At 39.7% G+C, this 27249-nt stretch overlaps 2 protein-coding genes across 2 annotated transcripts; both read left to right on the top strand.

The window, feature by feature from the left end:
• The first annotated feature begins 1069 nt into the window (after positions 1 to 1069).
• Positions 1070 to 10611, top strand: LOC139480151 (actin, cytoplasmic 1-like). The gene is made up of 3 exons (XM_071263185.1): positions 1070 to 1196; positions 1421 to 2165; positions 9875 to 10611. Exons 1-3 carry the CDS (start codon positions 1074 to 1076, stop codon positions 10609 to 10611), a joined length of 1605 nt encoding a protein of 534 aa, XP_071119286.1. The 5' UTR covers positions 1070 to 1073.
• An 8799-nt stretch (positions 10612 to 19410) lies between these two features.
• Positions 19411 to 26299, top strand: LOC139480062 (actin, cytoplasmic 1-like). Its single transcript, XM_071263043.1, has 3 exons — positions 19411 to 19533; positions 19705 to 20449; positions 25563 to 26299. Exons 1-3 carry the CDS (start codon positions 19411 to 19413, stop codon positions 26297 to 26299), a joined length of 1605 nt encoding a protein of 534 aa, XP_071119144.1.
• Positions 26300 to 27249: the final 950 nt, after the last annotated feature.

The raw sequence follows: 27249 nt of genomic DNA, 5'->3' as shown, positions 1-27249 counted from the left end.
GCTGTCTGTAACATTCATGTCTAGTTTAGGCCTATCACATCTGTTCACGGCCCTCCCTCCAGAACGCGTGTCTATTATAGGGATAGCCCACCTTCTCACGACCTCACTTTAGCATGTACGTCTAGAATAGGCCTAGCGCACCTGTTCTCAACCCTCTCTCCAGAATGCATGTCTGGTATACGTCTATCCCACCTGTTGACGACACATTATTTTACATGCATGTTTAGGATAGGTCTAGCGCACCATTTTATGACCTCTCTTAAGCATTCATGTCTAATATAGAGTTGTGCGCACCTTGTCGCCATACTCCTGAGGTGGCGTCGACTACAGTGTAAACTCAAACGCTGAGTGCTCATTTACAGATATGCTGCTTCATTGCTGTTTTGTTTTTAATTGATACATATAGTGTATACAATATCTGAATACTCACGGGATAAGCAAATAATTTTTGTCTGTAGTCAGATTGTTACGTTGTTTATTTCATCATTGAAACATCAATAAAAATAAGGTGTCAAAAACGCAAAATAAGTTCCTTCATTTTACATTCTTCTTTACATACATTAACCTGGCGAAAAATTCATTTTAACACAGATCTTCGATTTTCACAACAATTCTTCGTACAATTTACGTCTCAACTTTTCGAGAATTGCTTAATTTCTTCAAATAATGCATCATTTGGTTACATATTACGCCTGAGAACTCAAGGAGCGTTTCCCTTTTTGCGGCATCTTATCACGTGATGTTCACTCCTTGGGGGAAGGGGGTTGGGGAGGGGGAGGGATCCATGAAAAGGGATAGGGGAGATCAGTGAGCGTTCAGTAGCTGAGTGTTAATGACCCCCGACTGTGACACATTCTTCCACATGTACGCACGAAAGGCTGTTATGCAATTACATGCATCAACACGGCACATATCATCAACTCCAATTACGTATTGTACATTTCCATGATTGGTCGCCTACTGATGGCGGATGTATAAAAGACGCCTGGATGTGAACATTGATAGTGCATTCGCTTTCAGTCTTCGTTTGACTCGCATCGTCTTTTCTGTTTCTCACACAACTACCTACAGCCATGGATGATGATGTTGCTGCATTGGTCTGTGACAACGGCTCCGGCATGTGCAAGGCCGGTTTCGCCGGTGACGACGCTCCCAGAGCTGTCTTTCCCTCCATCGTCGGACGCCCAAGACATCAGGTAATACCGTTTATTGTTACTCTGAAAGAAAGAGGTTCAAGATTTGAAATAGTAAGTTTCCCCGGTGTTCTAGAACACATTATAATCCGCTCAAATATTGTAACATGGTTACCTGATAACTTCATTTGTTTAAAAGCTCTCGGCAGATAACAGTCGAGTCGCTTTTCTGTGTAGAATAATACACGTAAATAATTATGAAAATGACAAATGATTTCGTGTTTCAGGGTGTGATGGTCGGTATGGGACAGAAAGACAGTTATGTCGGTGACGAGGCTCAGTCCAAGAGAGGTATCCTCACTCTCAAGTATCCCATCGAGCATGGTATCGTCACCAACTGGGACGACATGGAGAAGATCTGGCATCACACCTTCTACAACGAGCTCCGTGTAGCTCCGGAGGAGCACCCCGTCCTCCTGACAGAGGCTCCCCTCAACCCCAAGGCCAACCGAGAAAAGATGACCCAGATCATGTTCGAGACCTTCAACTCTCCAGCTATGTATGTGGCCATCCAGGCTGTCCTGTCTTTGTACGCTTCTGGTCGTACCACGGGTATTGTTTTGGACTCTGGTGATGGTGTCACCCACACTGTTCCCATCTATGAAGGTTATGCCCTTCCCCACGCCATCATGAGATTGGATCTTGCTGGCCGTGACCTGACTGATTACCTCATGAAGATCCTCACTGAACGTGGCTACTCCTTCACAACCACTGCTGAGAGGGAAATCGTCAGAGACATCAAGGAGAAACTGTGCTACATCGCCCTTGACTTCGAGCAGGAAATGGCAACTGCCTCATCATCTTCCTCCCTGGAGAAGAGCTACGAGTTGCCTGATGGTCAAGTCATCACCATTGGTAACGAGAGATTCCGTTGTCCAGAGGCCCTCTTCCAGCCTTCCTTCTTGGGTATGGAAACAGTTGGTATTCACGAAACCACATTCAACTCCATTATGAGGTGCGATGTTGATATCCGTAAGGACTTGTACGCCAACACTGTTCTCTCAGGAGGTACCACCATGTTCCCTGGTATCGCCGACAGAATGCAGAAGGAGATCACATCCCTTGCCCCCAGTACAATGAAGATCAAGATCATCGCTCCCCCAGAGAGGAAATACTCCGTCTGGATCGGTGGCTCCATCCTTGCCTCTCTGTCCACCTTCCAGCAGATGTGGATCAGCAAGCAGGAGTACGACGAGTCCGGTCCATCCATTGTGCATAGGAAATGCTTCTAAATGATTTGGTGACAGTGTGACCTTCCGTAATGTTCTGGCCTAATATATTTTACTACAACTTATTTGAATCTATTTATTATTGACTACAACCCTATAAAATGCTTATGTCAAAGGATTCTGCGCACACACGAGGGCAATAAACCAATTTGAATTGAATTCTTCTTTTGTGTTTGTTTCATGGTCTTGTTGGTTTTGACTTTCTCTAGAAGAAGTAACATTTTCGTTCATAAGGACACATTATTAACAACACATTTAACAGTTGATTGAACTGAAATCGTTTAAGCCACAATAGCGATCAGGGCCGATTGTTCTGACATCAGGTGAAGTTCTCACCAACCGTTAAATCCTGAAGCAGAAATAAATTACTTCTAGGTCAGCTAACCATACGATAAACGGTTAACGTTATGGTTGAAACATTGTTAATGACAACATCAGTCCCACAATTCCACGTTTCCGTACTTGCCGTAAACAGAATGGAAATTCCAATGAACACAGACAACCATATACATTTCTGAAAAATAAGGTAAAAGTTGGCATTGCGTTTCAATTCCTTACTGACGTACATAGGAATACAATGCCTAACATTACCAGACCTCATTGAAGAAAACATAGGTTTCCAACAAACGTTGTTTTTGAATCCTTTACCGAATGATCTGGAGGTGTATATTAAGATATAATGTAACACTTCATGAACGGGAAGTAACTTTACTTCCGCGAAGACTTTATTGATTGATGTGTTATTTTATGCTATGCACAACAACAGTACATACTGAATATCTGACCACACACATTAGAGGCATAAATCAACCCAGGGAGGCCATTTTATACACATGATTGTACAAGCCAAAGTTACCTTCGACCAATGGGTTAACGTTGAACGACAGATCCCGGCTGTTCAAACCCCGGTTATCACTAAACTAGACGTGAAGTCAGTGTCAAAGGAGATCTATTGAAAAACACTTGTTAAAGCATGTGAAATAATCTTAGAAAGTACATATTGACACCCCAAACAGGCATATGTGGTTTCATTATTATCTATAAAAGCAACAAACAACTGTCCTGATCCAACACCAGTGCGTTATGCATATTGAGATCTCAGATAGAGGTCGAGCTAGGTGTCAACATGGATAGACGTCCGCTATTTTGTTTCCTTTACATGCATTGATCTACGTGACAATGAAGTGACTTTCCGTTGTTCGCCGCGTATTGAAGACGAACAATTGGTTGTTATGTGGGCGTGGGGGTGTACTGGTTCCTCAAACAAAAGTACCAAGTGTCATTTCTTGAAATGTTCAAGCGAAAAAGTCGATTTAGCGAGGAGGAAAGTTTGGATAAAGCGATGTCAGAGGAGATACTTGGAAACCGACTGGGCCTGCCGTTTTGTTTCTTGAATTTTGAGGCATTTTTCCATGAGACCCCACACAAACTAAACGAACTTGGTTACGAAAAATAATGAAGCATTCATTTTTACATATAATCAATGACAGACTACCCTCGTACAACCACTACAAAGGACCATGCACATTGATCAGATTACATGCTGTGGGTATATATTTGTTGTACATGAATTCACAATTTCAGCTCATGGCCTTGCGTTTCTGAAATCCTTTTCTGATTCTGCAAGAAATATCTCTCTCATTTTATTCACAAAGCATGCAGGGTGAACTTTGTTTTACATGTTTAAGGGTGCCAACCACCTCCTTCCCTGAATCCCGAATTCCATCGAGTTTCATTTGCTCACCCCTGAAACCAGAATACTACGCAACACAAATCTCTAAATAATGGAGTGTGATAGGGTGCGATTTCAAGTACAATGACAGTATGCACAGTAAATGTCAGCCCTGAAATGGAGTCCTCATTTTATCAAACACGTTAAAACTCACCACCACGTACGTTATGTACGCCCTTTTTTATTTAAAAACAGGATAGATGATATAAATGAAGAAGTCTTGGTCATGAAAGATCATCATCACTATAGAATTTTAACACATAACATATGTTTGTATAGAAAACAAATTTAGCTTAAATAGGCCAATGCTGAGTATTTGGCATAAAGACAACACAATTAATAATGTTTGACAATGCTAAGCGTCAATCTACACTTGGTACATTTTACACAGGAATAACTGTCTAACATTTTTTTTATTTATAAACATCCATTTATGTGGAAAGCTCAGGATAACATTTAACACCAGATTGTGTTCCCTCGCGGGTAGATCTTCCTCGCTTTCCTTGTTGCTGTCAAGACTACTTTGACTAACTGCTATCTCATATCGACATAAGATGACAGAGTATTTAACAACATCCCAATCTACTCAACTGTATAAACACTACCTTATACCTGTATGTGCTTGTCAACCATACTCTGTACATCACTTGCTTGATAACAGTGCTAACACCGAAACGTCGCTCCTAATTGTAATAAAGAAGTTGTTCTGAATGTATCTTATCCTTACTCAACAAAGTTCACAGTTGAGTGCACATCCAATCCCCATACATTAATGACAAAATAAATAGCACATTTTAACCATTATTGGTTACTGTCATATCTTTAGCATAAAATGTTTTGACAACACCCAACAGACAAAAAGATTTGTTAACTTCGGCTTATTCCTTCACAGCTTATTCCTTACTATCATGCAGTGAAGCTTTATTCGGATTCTATAAAACGTTACGTGAAGTTTCGGCAGAAGGTGAGTTTCGTCTACGTCTAAAAAAACATTGAAGAAACCACAATAATTCATGCAGCCATCACAAGAGGTCAAATCATAAACTGTGTCCAGAATTTGCAAAATAACATAGCCGCTGGTCTTAACTATATAATAAATTAATATATTTCAACCACCATTGATGTCTTTATAGATATTTATGTCACACTTTTTAACATGGTTCTTGATACTTGATTCCAAATATCGATATCAGGTGTAAACCAATCTTTAAAACTATACAGGATTTATTAAAAGCTGGGAAAAGAAATTATTTTGTGCGTTTGTGGATTTTCAGAAAGCATTTGATACAATCTGGCGATCAGGACATTGGCAAATACTATGATCAAATAAAAATATTATCCTAAAATTTGTATTATTGTATGCATTTGAAGCAGTGTTATTAGCCACAGATTATTATGATCTACGAGAGACGCTAGACTCAGCTACTGTATATATTGGAGGCTCTAGGTTAATATTCCCCAAAAGATTATATTCATACTTGGTGGGTAAACAAATGATTACAAATATAATTTCAAAATTGGTTATGATGTTATGGAGAAAGTCTATTTTCATAAATATCTTGGCGTTACCTTTCCAAAAAGGTGTCCATTTACGTTTTCTAAAAATATTTTATCATGAAGAAAGAGTACTCCAAATTCCATGGTAAATGATGAACTTGGAAGACACCATCTAGTAAACTTAGTTAAAATAGGACTTGCTTGATAACGGTGTTAGAACCTACACCGAAACGTCGCTCTTAATTGTAATAAAGAAGTTGTTCATCCATAAATTCTTATCCTTACTTAGTACTCCAACTTCTAAATGCCTATCAAAGAAGTTGAACATATAATATCGTCCAACCCAAACACATTCAGACATTAAACGTACTTGATTATCTGAATATTATATCACTTTGCTTTGATAAATAAATCTAAAAAAGTTTCATTTTAAACAGTTGCAAAACACATTTAGGAATCCAAAAGCGTTTAAGTTATCGGACAAGGATTAAACAGTTTTCACAACGTTGTAACCAAATAGACAGCTTCTGGTGAGAGGACGTGCCCACTACTAATACAAAGACAGAGATCGTATTACCCGGCAGGTTACTCATTATGAGCTGGGGTGATGATAAGGCTCAGGTCATGAACACTTTGAAAATACTGTCTTGAAAAACTAGACGATACATTGCTTGGGACCCTAGCTTCAATTGCTTCAGTGTGCAAGTACTCATTTGTGGCGACTGACATAAGGTCTGCAGTTAGGTTGAGACGTTTCGGAATATTAGTTTTTGAAATTCATGAAATGTCATCTTGAAATTCCCTATAGGTACTCAATATATTCTATTTCAGTATCCCAGTATATTCATTGGACTTTAAAATAATCATCGTTATTCCAACAAATTATAATACACGTTTTTGAAGGGCATATAGAAGTGATACGCATAAGGAAGAGAATTTAAGGATGTCAACGTCTTTATTATGAGGAACACAACGTTTCGGGGTATATGCTTACTCCTACATCAGGTGAATGCTATGAGGCAGAGAGCACATATATATGTGTACAGGTAAGAACAACAAAAGTAATAAGATAACAAAAGGTGATCACTTAACAAGGGAAGCCAACTGATAATTGGCGCTGATAGGTGATTAGCAATAGACAATGGAAGCCAACACTTTACAATGATTAGCGCTGATAGTTACGGACAACTGGAAGCCAGGACTGAATTATCACTGATTGGAAATGGACAGTGGGCAAACGGGAGGCCGGGGATAAATTACACTGGGAGGTAAAAGAATAGAAATAGCAAGGGGCAAATGGACGCCAGCTAGATAATTAGCCTCAACAATGATCAGAGCGGTCTCCTCCCATTCGTAAGACAGCCCAGTTGTGAGACACCTTAAAACAACAATGTCATATGTTGCATATGTTAATCAGGTAATTAACCTCTATCATGAAAATGGACTTGTCTTATTATAGACAAAAGAAATGACTCAAGATGCTTGATACCCTCGTTTATTTTATTTCATTCAACATTTTAATTCATTCATCCCTTAAATCCATTGTTTAAACATATTCGCAACTTTGAGTTCAGTTAAAGTTAATATCACAGTTCATATCACAGTTCACATCGAGGTTGTCACACTGACACAACCTTAATCCATCTTCAGAAGTTTACCAACAGCATCCAAGAACTGGAGTGGTGTCTTGACACCCTGGGACAGCTGATCCTTCAGTCTGGAAAGTCGATTGTCAATCATGAAAGCAGGCAAGCAAGATCCAAGCAATGGAGGATAAAAGTAAAACGTTGTCTAAGACGAGTGAAGCATGAATGAATCAACAAGAACGCCAAACTACTAGGTACATGAACTTGAATAATAAAGGAAACATTATGAAGAAAACACCTATATGCCATAGTCAACGGAACTATATACATTCGCCTACATCCTGTTGAATAGTATTCTTTATTTTTAAAGAGTCGAGTTTGAAGGTGAACCTATGTAAGACAATTGCACGCTATTAATTGTGATCTAGAGGAATGGCTGGAACAAAATCCAGCAGACTGTGCAAGACTATGAATTTCAATTGATAAACACAAACTAGGTCTCAAACAAAATATTTGTGCACCTACAATTTATAATTCATAACCCTGAACTTAACTGATTAATATTCTGAGGGAAGCGAATATCTGAGCGAGGAATATTTGTATGTTTATGGAAACATACGTATATGAATAATTTCCTTAAACAAACATATGTGTTCATGGCGCAACAGAAAAGTCACTAGATTATATATCAAGGTTCACAACATAATCCCCATGCACATAAACGTGAGGGAGAGTTTACCCACACGTGTGGCATGTTTAATGTTTCACGTAATATTCATAACCTTTACATGATATTCCCTATAGTTATTGTTAAATTAAAACCTGATATCAATTCAATGCAGTGCGTGGGTGAAGTCTGGGTTAACAAATACTGGGAGACTTCAAAGGTCTCTGATAGAGTAGATCTCCTCGCCATATATTACGAATTACCTCATAACGCCACTGTCATGGTTGCTCTACACTAACGAGCCACAGCTGGCAATATAACGCAGTCATGTTATGAAACTGCTACTTTTTGTCAATATGGTATTCTTCCATCTACCTATGACCGAACATTTAGGAGCGTATGATTCACAGGATAAATCTAAACCTTGTCATGCAGGAGTTCAAAGAGAATGAAATATGTGTCATCATTGAACAGCATTAACGATAATTTCACAGGTTAGAAAATACAGATGTAAATAACGGCAATAGTTACACACCTCTGTCATATGTGTTAATAGTCACTTGAATGCTCTGTTTTCCATGACCTGCGTAATGAATGCAAAGTTAGGGGCCAAATCATAATTACATTTCAAACGCTAGTTATATGGACTTCGGATGACACGTTCATTTCTTAACATGCATAAATTTGAGAAACACCGTCCCTTCTCGTGGTGATTTATATGCATAACTCTCTCTTGCATCTGGTCTGGAGGCCTTTCGTACAAAAAACTTCTTTTGACTTTGACTTTGACATAAATACCTCAAATATTTCACAAACTGATACAACTTGGCTAATACATCTGTGCAACACAGACTTTCATATGAAGTCGTCTTACTGATTACGTCACACCTTTTCGAAAAAGGTGTTTCCTTTTAAATTTAGACTTTGTTAAATGTATGCAAATAAGGCAGGAAATTGCATTTAACTTACTTTCTGAATCAAACCAGCATCACATGCTTACATACTCACTAGTTATAAATCAAGGGGCGTTTTCTTTTCTCCATCATTATACTGCGTGGCGTTACCTGCTTGGGAGAGCGGGGGTATATCCTTCTAGAGTGAAAAGAGTCATTGAGCCGGGTGCAGATGACCCCCGACTGTGACACATTCTTCCACATGTACACATGAAAGGCTGTTATGCAATATAATACATAAGAAGGGTATATTTATCATTAACTACAATTACAGTCGTTACGTTTCTATTATTCTCAAACACAATCTGATTGGTCGCCTACTGATGGGGGATGTATAAAAGACGCCTGGATGTTAACATAGAGAGTGCATTCTCTTTCAGTCTTCAGTTGACTCACAAGTTGTTTCCCATTTCTCACACAACTATCTACAGCCATGGATGATGATGTTGCTGCATTGGTCTGTGACAATGGCTCCGGCATGTGCAAGGCCGGTTTCGCTGGTGATGACGCTCCCAGAGCTGTCTTTCCCTCCATCGTCGGACGCCCGAGACATCAGGTAATACCGTAAATTGTTAATATGGAAACAAAGAGGTTCAAGAATTAAAACTGTAAGTTTTGTAACATGGTAACCTGATACTTAAAATATGAGAAAAGCTGCCAGAAGATCGCACTCGTGTTGCTTGCATTATGTCTCGGTGAAATAACACACGTAAATAATTATGTAAATGACAAATGATTTCACGTTTCAGGGTGTGATGGTCGGTATGGGACAGAAAGACAGCTATGTCGGTGACGAGGCTCAGTCCAAGAGAGGTATCCTCACTCTCAAATACCCCATCGAGCACGGTATCGTCACCAACTGGGACGACATGGAGAAGATCTGGCATCACACCTTCTACAACGAGCTCCGAGTAGCTCCAGAGGAGCATCCTGTCCTCCTGACAGAGGCTCCTCTCAACCCAAAGGCCAACCGAGAAAAGATGACCCAGATCATGTTCGAGACCTTCAACTCTCCAGCTATGTATGTGGCCATCCAGGCTGTTCTGTCTTTGTACGCTTCTGGTCGTACCACGGGTATTGTTTTGGACTCTGGTGATGGTGTCACCCACACTGTCCCCATCTATGAAGGTTATGCCCTTCCCCACGCCATCATGAGATTGGATCTTGCTGGCCGTGACCTGACTGATTACCTCATGAAGATCCTCACTGAACGTGGCTACTCCTTCACAACCACTGCAGAGAGAGAAATCGTCAGAGACATCAAGGAGAAACTGTGCTACATCGCCCTTGACTTCGAGCAGGAAATGGCAACTGCCTCATCATCTTCCTCCCTGGAGAAGAGCTACGAGTTGCCCGATGGTCAAGTCATCACCATCGGAAACGAGAGGTTCCGTTGTCCAGAGGCCCTCTTCCAGCCTTCCTTCTTGGGAATGGAAACAGTTGGTATCCACGAAACCACATTCAACTCCATTATGAGGTGCGATGTTGATATCCGTAAGGACTTGTACGCCAACACTGTTCTCTCAGGGGGTACCACCATGTTCCCTGGTATCGCCGACAGAATGCAGAAGGAGATCACATCCCTTGCCCCAAGCACAATGAAGATCAAGATCATCGCACCCCCAGAGAGGAAATACTCCGTGTGGATCGGTGGCTCCATCCTTGCCTCTCTGTCCACCTTCCAGCAGATGTGGATCAGCAAGCAGGAGTACGACGAGTCCGGTCCATCCGTTGTGCACAGGAAGTGCTTCTAAATGTTTCAGAGAATAATATTTAACGAGCTTGATGACTATGTAACCTTTGCCCACATATTTGTTACTATAACTTATATAAATCTATTTGTTTTTGACAACAACCCGATCAGCCCAATGAATTGTTTATGTTGACGTAGAAAGTATTCTGTGGACACACGAGGGCAATAAAGCAATTGAAATTGAATACTTCTTCGTGTATTTGCTGTATGACTGTGTGAGTTGTGACTTGACTTTCTGTCGTAGAAGTAACATTTCCGTTCTTAAGGACACGGCCTCATCAACAATCCATTCAACGGTTGATTGAACTTAGGTATGTAAAGCAACCAGAGCAATAAGGGCCTGTTGTTTTAAAGGGGCACTAGACTCTGGCTTCTACGTAACTATCTACCACTCCCCTCCCCCCCGTATAAACTCTCCCCCTGATTATTCGGTTTGTTGCAATGTCTTTAAGTACTATAATCTTTAAATAGTTAATAGTTATCTTTAATGTAAGGAGGGTTACTTTAAAGAATAGATTATGAAATATGGTCATAATGAATTGATATTTCAGCATATTTTATTTGGTAACTGTACCTTCCATCCTAAAATAATTATAAGACATATATCATACCAAACAAATTTGAATGAAATGACTTAATGTAAGAAATATATGTACGGTTACTGTTGTAACTGAAATCAGAAATCGTATTATTCCTCGCAAACATTCGGTTTTAACACTAACTACGTAAAAACTGTCAACATATCCACGGGCGCCTCCAGCTCAGGCTGTCCGTTATACTCTGATTTAAGATCTAAAATATATTCCTTAATACAGGCTACGATTTGAAAATGGTGTCAGTGTAATATCAGTGGCTAAAAATAGCATGGTACAACCAGGTTTTTGTTAAACACCCCCACACATAGAAGTAACTAAATGTATATTGAGATAAATATATAACCCAGAAATAAAGGAGAGAAAAAAATATATAAAAATACATAAACAAATATACATTAAAACCTTGAGGAACATGAAAAGCCAATGTGTAATGCTAAAGCACGAAGACTCGATAAACTGTACCAGCATATAAAATATACCACAAAGACACAACATAGCAAAAGCATTTTTAGACAATAACAATTGTTGAACTGCATGACAAGTCTATATAAATAGTTCGGGGGAGAAAATATTCCGTGAGTCCTCGTAGAAAAGTCAGTGTCTTGACTGTGTGTTTTCTTTGATGAGAATGTTTCTCACCGACCTTAGCGTGTAGGGGTGTGATGTCCTGGGCAGGAAATGACGTGTATATTACACACATTTCAAAGGGCTTACAATTTACTTTCACTCTTCAAAGGGATTACAGTTTTCTTTTAATTGGCACATGCGAAAACAAACTGGTTATGTTAACAGTCAGTTCAGTTTTATTTCTCTGAAAAACCACCAACGGTGGTACAAGAGTATATATATATAATAATATATATGTATATATGTATATAATATATATACTCATATTTACGACATATAATATACAATGCAGATCAGGATGGTAACAAGCCTAAATAAAAGAAATAAAAATAATGATAATAATAAAATAAAATAAAATTAGACACCTTTACGTAATAATGTGTTCAAATGTACGATGAATCTGAACAGATGTTTCAAAGTGGATATATTTTTAGGTGATAACGTTTTACGCAATTTACACATATTTGGCCAGATATAACAATTTTTGGGATGTAAAGAAGGTGTTGTTGGAGAAGTGCTTCACACCTAAAAAGATAGTGAAATTCGTCTCTAACAGCAGATGAATTGCATAGTGTGCAGACACGGGCTTCTCTCAGTAGCCCTCTCCATCGGCCGGTTTCAATGGGCAAATTAAGTTAGTGAGTTAATATTTAAAGTCACATCGGCAATATTTCAGCCATATATAATTGGATGTGTGAAATAGTAAAATTGGCAAGTAGATAGTTTTGGGAAGTGACAGAAATATTTCGAATTTTTGTAATTCTTTTGAATGTTGGTAGCATAAACCTTTTGAACTTGATAAGATACATTAACGATTTTGCATCATAGTCTCTTATCAAATAATTATATAAAATATTATATAACTTTGTGGGTCCGTTATAATTCGTTAGTTTATGCCAGAAGGAAATCGGGGCGGTCGGGTAGCCAAGTGGTTAAAGCGTTCGCTCGTTACGCCGAAGACCCGGGTTCGATTCCCGACATGGGTACAATGAGTGAAAACCATTTCTGGTGTCCCCCACCTTGATATTGCTGGTATATTGCTAAAAGCGACGTAAAACTATACTCACTCACTCACTCACCAGAAGGAAATCATCCGTTTAAATACTTTAATTTTGAGGGGTTCCCTGCCAAGTTCCCCATAAACCATAAAATCGGGTGTTGAATTCCTCAGACCAGATACTATTTAAAAAAATTCAATTGCATTTTCTCTATCATTTCTAAATTTTCAAAACCCCATATTTCGGAGCAGTAGAGAAGGATTGGCACTATCATCACGTCTAACGCCTTCAATAAACAATCTAATGGTAGGTTAACATTTCGTGCTATTTTTCTAAGGCAGTACATTGTTTTTGTCGTGTTTGCTCTTAGTGATTTCATACAAAACACAAGTTGTCTATTTCTGTGAAGATTTATACCTTAATATGTATAATTATCAACAATCTCTAGTATCTTTCCCCCAAAATGAAATATTGATTTGGTTGATTTGGCTGGACCCCCTCCAAAGATTATTATTTTTGTTTTTGAGATATTTACGTTTAGCTTCCATTGTAAGCAATATTGAATAAAGGAGTCTAACGATTTTTGCAATCCAGATTAGGTATCGCTGAATAGGACTGTAGCGTCTGCGTAGAGTAATACTGAAATATTTAACCATACTGTAATGTCATTTCCTGATATACAATCAAATGAGATCCCTTGGCATCCTTGTTTTGTAAGATACGATTCAAGATCATTTAAAAATATTGAAAACAGTAGTGGTGATAGATTTTCGCCCTGTCTAACCCCTGATTGACAAGGGAAGTACTCCGATTCGGCATTATTTGATTGTACCATTGATTTAATATTACTGTACATATTTTTAACTAAAGTTAGAAATCGGTCTAATGAAGCCTATTAAACTCACTAGTAAAAACAAGCAGTAGGCACCATCTCAAGGACCCCGTCAAGGACCCCGTTCATGAGTTAATGGGTTTATGAGTTTATGAGTTTTCCACCGGAAACGAAACGTGACGGACGGACCACGTTTCTACATCTGTAAGACTTCATTTGGGCGGGGCATAATAAAAACAAACCATTTTATTAAATGTGTGTGTACAATTATGTACTTGAGTATGCAGAAAATACGTGTTCGTGTTACTTTTGCAACAATGAAGTTTAGTTAATACACTTTAAGCAGCGACCACCTTTTTTGTGGCAACTAAATTGCATTCAATACAACAATTTCTACTCCCTTGTCATCCACGTATCATGGTATACCCTACACCTGTGTATTTGTCGTCATTTACTTGACGCTCGGTTAATGATTTTTTTACAGGTATAATAAAAGGTATAATTAGTGTTACCACCACTCACTCAAGTTACCTGACATGGTTCCGATGGGGTATTCGCAGGACGACGACCCCTCGAATTTTTCCATTCGCAGGACGACGACCACCGGTACGCCTTTGATGTGTGATGTTGTTTTAGAAGGGGATTAACTCCTTGGTTAGTATCAAAAACTGAAATGTGTACACGAAAACTAAAATGCCCATCCCAACATCTTTGAGCTGATAAGATTTCTAGGAGCTGAACAGCAGAAGACAGAGTGTAATCTGCTACAGTACCAGGCCGGCCAGCGTCTCCCACCAAAAAAAGAAGAAGTTCTGTGATATACAACGCAGAATCGATCAACTGAAGACCAGACTGATCCAGAATGAAGTCAGCGTAATTTTCTTTGCTGACTCAGTGTCTCATCTTCTCAAACTGTCCTAATTGCCCATGACTTTTGTGAATCTTATATGTACGTCATCTTGTACATATACATTCAAATTATTTGTAAATAAATCAATATTCCACCCTTATTGTCTTTCTTTCGTTCGTTTCAAATCCAGTTCCACTTTTTTACACGCTCGAGTTGTTAAAACAACACTCGATACCCATTGTTTAACTAGATTGGCGGATTAAAATATTCGCAGCACGACGACCTCACTTTTTGCTAGTTTTCATACGACACAGGGGGTCGTCGTCCTGCGAATGAACCGTTCCCATTTGGCATTGCTGGTGTCTGGGGGTAATTGTTCAATCTAGTACCCCGTTCACATGCAAAACATTTACTAACGTAAGTAATTTTACACATGTGTAACTATACATACGTGCGTATATGTAAATGTACTATGTGTTCACATGAAATACATCTTACGTGTGTAAATATAGTATGTAAATTGTGTAAGGCACACATAATCGTCAGTCTGTTCACGACTTTAAACACAGGTTGTTTTCGAATCAAAGTTGAATGAGAAGAGAGTTACTTCGCCGAAAGTTTTCGCATGAAGCAACATGTGATTGATTTAATTTGTACACAAAGTTTTGACTCCCTAAAACCAAAAGAAAACACCGTCCGCTCAACTCTGAAAATACGCATAAAAGTTGGCAATTGTTGACAACTTGTTTGGTGTTGGCAAAAGAACAGATATTATTTAGATCATCCTCTTACGTTGACATAAACGTTCACGTTGCAACATATACACAATTTACATTTACATTTGCACCTGCTCCAGACATGCTGCAAATTTGCTCCTGGTGTAAATATACACACAAGAGTAAACGCGTTAACATGACAAGTATACTCACGTATGTATTTCTACACACATATGTATAGAGGCGCATGTGAACGGGGTATACGATTGGGTTATAAATCTAGGTCTGATGCGATGATTGTATTACACGTTATGTAATAAGCACGTGGCAGCGCAGCAAGAGAGGAATAATCAGTAGAGTTGCAAAATACATTGATCAAAGGATCAACCGATAATACGTTGATTGATTAATCCCTGTTATCTTGCACAGTTGATTATTCAAAAGCTAGTGCTTATGTACATGTATGTAGGTTTACTAAAGCAGACAGAATACATTCATATCTGGACGTGAAGTGCCCATGTAAAAACAACATATTTTGTTCAAAGGATTAGCCTGTAATCACGGCTGCTGTCACAGCTGACCAATAGGACTTGACAACTTTGTGAAATACCCGAAACAAACTTGGCCTAAATGGCGAAATACGGAAACACCAACCCTCTCCCTCATTAGATTATTACAAACACTCGTGACATGGAACACGTTTGTTGGTACACCTGCAGATGATTGGGACTGGCCTCCTTGGTGGGGATATTCACGGAGACATTCCTGGAACAATGTAACTGCCTAACATTATAAATATAACTTTGTCTGTTGTAACAACGATATTTGCATTTTGTTTTCATTCATTTGCTGTAGTATTAAACAGAATCATTCTAGTTCCTTCATGTTACCGCTGGGAGGTGCTTCGATGCGAGCCAGACAACACTAAGTCGCTGTTTTCACCAGCCTTTTCGTTTGAAGGCGTGTATATGGTACACAAAGCGTAAAATGTGATTCACTCAGTCAGATAGGCAATTTATAAAATGGTCAAATATTTTAGTGATTTTACATTATGACTGATTCAAAATGATTATTGTTCAGTCATTTGTAAAGAACTGAAATATTTAGGCGCTTTAAATTGCCTGATTGAAAAAAACCAGTCATTTTACACACTGACCGTGACATATACACACGAAAGGATACGCAATGCTGAGGTGAAACCATTAGTTTGTATTATTAATCAAAATACAAATACCAACCGGGAGACCTTTCAAAAGTTCGCCCCCATTACCCCAAAGATGCCTACTTTTCCTTATTAATTCCAAGACAAAACTGTATTTCATTTTTGTAGATCAGTTTGATCAGTCCTTATACTATCAATAAAAGCGACAAATGCGCTTACGGTTGACGCAGCAAAGGTCGCGATCTAGTCGAGATTTCTGGGATATCCCCCGGGTAATGACGGGAAAAACAATACAAAAATCAACATCCCGTCCCGGAAAATTGTCAGAGATCAGTGGCCATGTTTAGCATCATATGAATAACTAACCAACCGTTACATTCTTAAGCAGAAATTAATTACCATTAGGTTAGCTAACCATGCGGTGAAAGGTTAGCAATATGGTTATTAATGTTGAGATGCGTCCCACAATTCCATGTTTCCGTACTTGTCGCGAAGAGAAGGTAAAGTCCTCTGAACACAAACAAACATTTGTATTGCTGAAAATCAGTTGAGCCCTTTACCGAATGATCTGGGGGTTTATTTTAAGATAAAAATAACATTTAATTAAAGGGAAGTAATTTTACTCCCGCGAAGACGTTACTCATCATGCACTTGATGCAGTAATCTTCATCTATTTATGAGATGCACAATAACAGTACATAATAATATCTAGACCACACACAACATTAGAGGCATTACGTCGACACAGGAAGGACATTTTGTTCACGTGATAAATAAAAGTGACATAACCATTTCTGTGGCCACAAGAAATTTCTGCTGAAACCAGAGTCGATTGTACGATTGTACGATTGTACGATTGCACAAGCCAACGTTACCGTCGGCAGGTGGGTTAACTTTAAACGACAAAGCCCGCCTGATCAAATCCCGGTTATCTCTTAACCAGACATTAAGTCAGTGTTAACTTAACTATCCGATGATGCGGTACGCCTGTACTAGTCATGTCTGCTAGAAAGAGGTCATGAACTGGTGCGCTCGACCTATACTAGACAAGCATGCTGGGTAGAAGGTCGTTGACATGCGGGTAAGGCCTATACCAGATATGCCTTCTAAATAGAGGCCACGAAGAGGTGAGCTAGGCCTATACTAGCTAAACGTGCTAAATAGAGGTCATGAAGAGGTGCGCTAAGCTTATACAAGCTAAGCGTGCTAAAAAGAGATAATGAAGAGGTACGCTAGGCATATACTAGCTAAGCGTGCTAAAAAGAGATAACGAAGAGGTGCACTAGGCTTATACTAGCTAAGCGTGCTAAATAGAGGTCATGAAGAGGTGCGCTAGGCTTATACAAGCTAAGCGTGCTAAATAGAGGCCATGAAGAGGTACGCTAGACTTATACAAGCTAAGCGTGCTAAATAGAAGTCATGAAGAGGTGCGCTAGGCTTATACAAGCTAAGCGTGCTAAATAGAGGTCATGAAGAGGTGCGCTAGGCTTATACAAGCTAAGCGTGCTAAATAGAAGTCATGAAGAGGTGCGCTAGGTCTAAAATAGATATACGTTGATACATTATACCAAGGTTGTTACTCACCAGCTTGTTATTAGAATATCAATTAAAAGATATTCTTTCATACAACGTCATAAACATACTTGATTATCCGCCGAAACAGATTCCATTTGCGAAATAATTCTGAAACCTATATGAATGGACCACAAGCAATGCTATGAAATGCATAATTTATAGACCAAGCAAGGCGATCAACTAACACTTCACATGTTAAGAAAATTGTATTCATGTTTTTTTTCTTTTTGTAAGGTAAGCCCCAAACGTGGACAATAACAGCTTTTCTCAGTTGATAATAAGAGATCTTAATGTACAGTCAATTAACACTGACACCAACAATAGCTCATCTTTAGACATGTTACTCTCATATTCATATATTTGTAAACAACGCGTTTGTACGTGAGCCTCAGGCCACATACTGTTGAAGTTGATTGATTGATATTCAAGAGGGTCGTAAACAGTGCGCTCGGCGAAGGAAGGAAGGAATCAATGAATGTGACTTTCCACGGTATATATACATACACATCATAAAGGCGAGGACAGTGTCCTCCATATATACACAAACACACCACAGAGGTGGCAACAGTGGCCAACGCTATATACACAAACACATCACAAAGGCCTATGTGGGAAGAGTGTCCCACATAATTCATCAATATCATCGTTACTTGCACAAAGAAAAAATGCTAACATTTCACGATCTTCCATCATCTCCATTTTGACATACGTTTTCAACATGAAGATTATCAATGAAAGTCGAAAAGATTACACCTCTCTCTGAAAGTAAACGTTCACAGTTTAAAGAAAAAATATAGTCAACATAGAGACTTTGCACTGTGAGAACAAGCATAGCAGAGAATGACAGTCTGTGCATTCTTTCGATACTTTACTTCTGGACCCAATCCTAACTGAATATTGCATTTCGTCTCTGAATTCTGGATTTAGCACTACAATGTTCTATAACTAACGAAGCGTTGAAAAGATTTTAGAAGCTATGCATTTCCCAATAATGCTGATATATGCATTTAACTTAACATATTTATCAAACCAGCATCGTATGCTTACATACATTCTCGTCAACTCAAGGAGCGCTTCCCATTTTCCGGCATCATACCACGTGGCGCTCTACCTGCTTCGGGGATAGGGGAAGGGGCTACTTCCTTCTAGGGGAAAAGAGTGATCAGCTCGCCTTCGGTAGCCGAGTGCAGATGACCCCCGACTGTGACACATTCTTCCACATGTACCAACGAAAGGCTGTTATGCAATATCATACATAAGAAGGGCATATTTATTACATTTACATTGGTTACGTTTCTATTATTCTCAAACACAATCTGATTGGTCGCCTACTAATGGGGGATGTATAAAAGACGCCTGGATGTTAACATAGATAGTGCATTCTCTTTCAGTCTTCAGTTGACTCGCATCGTCTTTCCTGTTTCTCACACAACTACCTACAGCCATGGATGATGATGTTGCTGCATTGGTCTGTGACAACGGCTCCGGTATGTGCAAGGCTGGTTTCGCCGGTGACGACGCTCCCAGAGCTGTCTTCCCCTCCATCGTCGGACGCCCAAGACATCAGGTAACACCGTTTACTGTTAATATGAGATTAAATAGGTTCAAGACAAGAAATATTTAGTTTACTTTTAGAATTTAGAATTATTAGAGAAGATTTCAACAGATCACAATCGAGTCGCCCATCTTTGTCTCTGTAGATTACACGTAAATAATGACAAATGATTTCGTGTTTTAGGGCGTGATGGTCGGTATGGGACAGAAAGACAGCTATGTCGGTGACGAGGCTCAGTCCAAGAGAGGCATCCTCACCCTCAAGTACCCCATCGAGCACGGTATCGTCACCAACTGGGACGACATGGAGAAGATCTGGCATCACACCTTCTACAACGAACTCCGAGTGGCTCCAGAGGAGCACCCCGTCCTTCTGACAGAGGCTCCCCTCAACCCCAAGGCCAACCGTGAAAAGATGACCCAGATTATGTTCGAGACCTTCAACTCTCCAGCTATGTATGTGGCCATCCAGGCTGTTCTGTCTCTGTACGCTTCCGGTCGTACCACGGGTATTGTTTTGGACTCAGGTGATGGTGTCACCCACACTGTCCCCATCTATGAAGGTTATGCTCTTCCCCACGCCATCATGAGGTTGGATCTTGCTGGCCGTGACCTGACTGATTACCTCATGAAGATCCTTACTGAACGTGGCTACTCCTTCACCACGACTGCTGAGAGAGAAATTGTCAGAGACATCAAGGAGAAACTGTGCTACATCGCCCTTGACTTCGAGCAGGAAATGGCAACTGCCTCATCATCTTCCTCCCTGGAGAAGAGCTACGAGTTGCCTGATGGTCAAGTAATCACCATTGGTAACGAGAGGTTCCGTTGTCCAGAGGCCCTCTTCCAGCCTTCCTTCTTGGGTATGGAAACGGTTGGTATTCACGAAACCACATTCAACTCCATTATGAGGTGCGATGTTGATATCCGTAAGGACTTGTACGCCAACACTGTTCTCTCAGGAGGTACCACCATGTTCCCTGGTATCGCCGACAGAATGCAGAAGGAGATCACATCCCTTGCCCCAAGCACAATGAAGATCAAGATCATCGCACCCCCAGAGAGGAAATACTCCGTCTGGATCGGTGGCTCCATCCTTGCCTCTCTGTCCACCTTCCAGCAAATGTGGATCAGCAAGCAGGAGTACGACGAGTCCGGCCCATCCATTGTGCACAGGAAGTGCTTCTAAATGTTTCAGAGAATAATGTTTAAAGAACTTGATGACTTTGTGACCTTTGGCCACATTATGGCACTCCACATATATGATACCATAACTTATTTAACATTATTTGTTTTTTAGAAGAAACCGATAAATTGTTTATGATGATGTAGTAAGGATTCTGTGGACACACGAGGGCAATAAAGCAATTGGAATTGAATACTTCTTCGTGTATTTACTATATGACTATATGAGGTGTGATTGACGTTCTGTCGTAGAACTAACATTTTCGTTCATAAGGACACGATCTCATCAACAATCCATTGAACGGTTGATTGAACTGAAGTCATTAAAGCAACCAGAGGATTAAGGGCCTGTTGTTTTACAGGGGCACTAGACTCTGGTTCTACCGGACAGTGAACCTATCCCGCAAGGGCTCACTAGCTGGCGTGTGTCGATTTGCTCCACAACGGAACCAAACTTGACAAGAGACAGGGCTACTGTACGAAAGGACAGCAGAAATTAGCATTGAGGCACCATCTATATGCATTTCAGAACACTAATGGGTTACACGTGATCTATGAAAGGGCGATATTACAAAGGGCGCATGTTAATTAATTTAAAAAAAACAGACAAAAAGAACGGCGGAAGCGTATCAGATGCCGCTATTTAACCACTTCAGTGCAATGCCTGATCTTCACACAAACATTACATTAAGAAATATTGAATAGTTTTTGAGTTTAACAACAGAAACGAAACGTGACGGACGGACCACTTTTCCACATCCCCTGTAAACCTTCATTTGGGCAGGGCATAATGAAAACAAATAATTAAAGTAAATGTGTATGTACAATTATGTCCTTCAGTATGCAGAAAATACGTGTACATATTACTTTTGCATCAATGAAGTTTCAATAAACTGAAAACTTATTTTTGAGGCAGCTAAATTACTTATACTACAACGATTACTACTCCGTTGCTGTCATCCATGTTTCATGGTGTAACCCTACACACTAGATTGTTACTAAGACACGTTTCACATGACAAGTTTCTTTATACGACTGCAGATGTATTGGATATTGTTCCTTTATGTAGATGTTGACGGGTACATTCCTCGAACAAGGGAACTATCTAATATTATACAAATAACTTTGTCGGTTGTAATAACGATATTTGCATTTTGTTTTTATTTATTATCTGTGGCATTGAACAGAATCATTCATGTTCTTCTACGTTTTAGTTGGGATATTCTTCGACGCGAGAAGACAAGTACAACTCTAAGTCCTTGTTTTCACAAGCTTTTTAGTTTGTAGGCGTGTATATGTTACAGTCACTTAGGCATTTACGTGCTTTATAATATGTCTAAATATGTCCATCATTATACAAACTGATCGTCCATTTATTTAACAGCTTGGCCAAAAATGATTATTTTCAGTCAGTTTCACTGATATCAACAGCGGTTCATCTTTTAGGCATGAATACCATTATTTTTCAAAAAATCTTATTTAATTGGACTTTTCCTAGTTAATATTAGATTTGAAAAAAAACAAGACGTAGAATTACTTTGTTGAGAATTGCAGTACTTCCAACCTATGACAATACTGGTGGAAGGGAAGGTGTACCCCGTCATCTACGTATATGTTACATCTGCGGCAAAAATATGCTGAGGAAACTATTTTTGTATATATGTATCCTGTGTATGCAGATTTACATAATAAATATCTTAATGATATACCCCTCCATGTCAACAGGGACTATTAAATATAAAAAAAATGAAGTATGCTAATTCAAGAGGTCCTGTTAATTAAAGTAACAACATCAAGGATGCATTAACGCATTAGTGACAACACCTTTGTACATGGGCCTAAGGCCTTTCGATTGATTAATTGATTAATTGATTAATTGATTAATTGATTAATTGATTAATTGATTAATTGATTAATTGATTAATTGATTAATTGATTAATTGATTGATTGATTAATTGATTGATTGATTGAACGGACGGACGAACGAACGAACGAACGAACGAACGAACGAACGAACGAACGAACGAACGAACGAACGAACGAACGAACGAACGAACGAACGAACGAACGAACGAACGAACGAACGAACGAACGAACGAACGAACGAACGAACGAACGAACGAACGAACGAACGAACAAACACAGGTTTGAACAGTCCCACATATATACATTCCAATTCTTATCACAAAAAAGGTCACAGTACCAACATATATACACATGCACATCACAAAGGTTGGAACAGATTCCCACATATATACACATACACATCACAAAAGCTGGAACAGTGTCCCACATATATGCACATTGCACACAACAAAGGTGGGAACAGTGTCAAACATACATACACATACATATCACAAAGGTGTGAACAGTGTCAGACATTTGTACACATACACATCACAAAGGTGGGAGCAGTGCCCCACATATATACACATGTGTACCAGAAAGGTGAGTGGGAACAGTGTCCCACACATATGCACAAAAAACACCACAGAGGTGGTAACAATGTCCCACATATTTACAGTACCACATCACAAAGGTGGTAACAGTGTCAAACATATATACAGTCACATACACATCACAAAAGTGGGAGCAGTGTCAAACATATATACACATACACATCACAAAGGTGGTAACAGTGTCCCACATATTTACAGAACCACATCATAAAGGTGATAACAGTGTCCCACATATCTACAGAACCACATCACAAAGGTGGGAACAGTGTCCCACATATTTACAGAACCACACCACAAGGGTGGGAACAGTGTCCCACTTATATACACATATACATCGCAAAGGTGGGAACAGTGACAAACATGTATACACATGTACAGAACAAATGTGGGTGGGAACAGTGTCCTACATAATATGCACAAAGCACATCACAAGGGTGGGAACAGTATCCCACATATATACACATACATATTACAAAGTTTGGAACAGTGTCAAACATATATACAATCACATACACATCACAAAAGTGGGAACAGTGTCAAACATATATACACATGCACATCATAAAGGTGGGAACAGTGTCAAACATATATACACATACACATCACAAAGGTGGGAACAGTGTCAAAAATATATACAGTCACATACACATCACAAAGGTGGGAACAGTGTCAAACATATATACACATACACATCACAAAGGTGGGAACAGTGTCAAACATATATACACATACACATCACAAAGGTGGGAACAGTGTCAAACATATATACACATACACATCACAAAGGTGGAACAGTGTCAAACATATATACACATACACATCACAAAAGTGGGAACAGTGTCAAACATATATACAAATAGACATCACAAAGGTGGGAACAGTGACAAACATATATACAAGCTTGATGATGAGAAATATTAGCAGTATTACTGTCACTTGTTGTTGAGCATATTATTACTGATATATAGATACTTAGGAAATTCTATTTTTCTCATGCAAAATGCCACTTAACTTCATAAATAAAATCGTTATCTGCACCAAAGAATGATCTTCCATCATCTCTATGTTGACATACGTTTTATCATCCAGATTATCAATGAAAGTCGAAAAGATTACAACTCCCTCTGAAATATGAATATTCACAGTTTAAAGGGCAAGTAAAGCCAACACAACAACTTTGCACGGCGGGAACAAGCAATATCAGGGTGTTACAATCTGTATATTCGTTAGATATTTTACTTCTGGATCCAATCCTTATTACACACTACATTTCTTCCAGGAAGTGTGGACATAACTTTACAATGCTTTATAACTGATGAGGAGTAAGCGTTGTATGGATTTTAGAATCTATGCATTTCCCAATATTGCTGATATATGCATTTAACTTAATTTATTACCAGCATCATATTCTTGCATTCATGCTCGTCAGCTCGAGAAGCGCTTCCCCATTCTCCGGCACCATACCACGTGGCGTTGTCCTTGCTTCGGGAACGGGGGTAGGGGGTACTTACTTCTAGGGGAAAGAGAGATCAGTGCAGATGACCCCGACTGTGACACATACTTCCACATGTACACATGAAAGGCTGTTATGCAATATAATACATTAGAAGGGTATATTTATTACAATTACAATGGTTACGTTTCTATTATTCTCAAACACAATCTGATTGGTCGCCTACTGACGGGGTATGTATAAAAGAAGCCTGGATGAGAACATCGATATTGCATCAGTCTTCAGCTGACACATCGTCTTTCCCGTTTCTCACACAACAACCTACAGCCATGGATGATGATGTTGCTGCATTGGTCTGTGACAACGGCTCCGGTATGTGCAAGGCCGGTTTCGCCGGTGACGACGCTCCCAGAGCTGTCTTCCCCTCCATCGTCGGCCGTCCTAGACATCAGGTAACACCGTTTATTGTCACTATGGTAGCATAGAGGTTCAAGACCTGAAATGTTTAGTTCTCCCGCGTGTTTGATAAGATCCCCTTATAATCCTCTTTAGTACTGTAACATTGTGACGTGATATTAGAATTATTAGAAAAACTATCGAAAGATCGCAGTCTAGTCGCCTACATTTTGTCTCTGTAGAATACACGTACATAATGACAAATAATTTCTTGTTTCAGGGCGTGATGGTCGGTATGGGGCAGAAAGACAGCTATGTCGGTGACGAGGCTCAGTCTAAGAGAGGTATCCTTACCCTCAAGTATCCCATCGAGCATGGTATCGTCACCAACTGGGACGACATGGAGAAGATCTGGCATCACACCTTCTACAACGAGCTCCGAGTGGCTCCAGAGGAGCACCCTGTCCTCCTGACAGAGGCTCCCCTCAACCCCAAGGCCAACCGTGAAAAGATGACCCAGATTATGTTCGAGACCTTCAACTCTCCAGCTATGTATGTAGCCATCCAGGCTATTCTGTCTCTGTATGCTTCTGGTCGTACCACGGGTATTGTTTTGGACTCTGGTGATGGTGTCACCCACACTGTCCCCATCTATGAAGGTTATGCTCTTCCCCACGCCATCATGAGGTTGGATCTTGCTGGCCGTGACCTGACTGATTACCTCATGAAGATCCTTACTGAACGTGGCTACTCCTTCACCACCACTGCTGAGAGAGAAATCGTCAGAGACATCAAGGAGAAACTGTGCTACATCGCCCTTGACTTTGAGCAGGAAATGGCAACTGCCTCATCATCTTCCTCCCTGGAGAAGAGCTACGAGTTGCCTGATGGCCAAGTCATCACCATTGGTAACGAGAGGTTCCGTTGTCCAGAGGCCCTCTTCCAGCCTTCCTTCTTGGGTATGGAAACGGTTGGTATTCACGAAACCACATTCAACTCTATTATGAGGTGCGATGTTGATATCCGTAAGGACTTGTACGCCAACACTGTTCTCTCAGGAGGTACCACCATGTTCCCTGGTATCGCCGACAGAATGCAGAAGGAGATCACATCCCTTGCCCCAAGCACAATGAAGATCAAGATCATCGCTCCCCCAGAGAGGAAATACTCCGTCTGGATCGGTGGCTCCATCCTTGCCTCTCTGTCCACCTTCCAGCAAATGTGGATCAGCAAGCAGGAGTACGATGAGTCCGGCCCATCCATTGTGCACAGGAAGTGCTTCTAAATGTTTCAGAGAATAATGTTTAAAGAACTTGATGACTTTGTGACCTTCGGTCACATTATGGCACTCCACATATTGATACTATAACTTATTCAAAATTATTTGTTTTTTAGAAGAACCCGATAAATTATTTATGATGATATAGTAAGGATTCTGTGGACACATGAGGGCAATAAAGCAATTGGAATTGAATACTTCTTCGTGTATTTACTATATGACTATGTGATTGACGTTCTGTCGTAGCACTAACATTTTCGTTCATAAGGACACGATCTCATCAACAATCCATTGAACGGTTGATTGAACTGAAGTCATTAAAGCAACCAGAGGAATAAGGGCCTGTTGTTTAACAGGGGCACTAGGCTCTGGTTCTACCGGACAGTGAACCTATCCCGCAAGGGCTCACTAGCTGGCGTGTGTCGATTTGCTCCACAACGCAACCAAGCTTGACAAGAGACAGGGCTACCGTACATAAGGACAGCAGAAATTAGCATTGAGGCACCATCTATATGCATTTCAGAACACTTATTGGTTACACGTGATCTATGAAGGTTTCGATATTACAAAGGGCGCATGTTAATTAATTTAAACAAACAGACAAAAAGAACGGCGGAAGCGTATCAGATGCCGTTATTTAACCACTTCAGTGCAATGCCTGATCTTCACACAAACATTACATGAAGAAATATTGAATGGTGTATGAGTTTAACACCAGAAACGAAACGTGACGGACGGACCACTTTTCCACATCCCCCGTGAACCTTCATTTGGGCGGGGCATAATGAAAACAAATAATTAAAGTAAATGTGTATGTACAATTATGTCCTTCAGTATGCAGAAAATACGTGTACATATTACTTTTGCAACAATGAAGTTCAGTTAATAAACAGAAAACTTATTTTTGAGGCAGCTTAATTACATATACTACAACGATTACTACTCCGTTGCTGTCA

The sequence above is a fragment of the Haliotis cracherodii genome, unplaced genomic scaffold (genome assembly GCF_022045235.1).
Source record: "Haliotis cracherodii isolate W230 unplaced genomic scaffold, xgHalCrac1.p SCAF_4, whole genome shotgun sequence".
Lineage (NCBI taxonomy): Eukaryota > Metazoa > Mollusca > Gastropoda > Lepetellida > Haliotidae > Haliotis > Haliotis cracherodii.
This window is presented reverse-complemented; position numbering and strand designations above follow the sequence as displayed.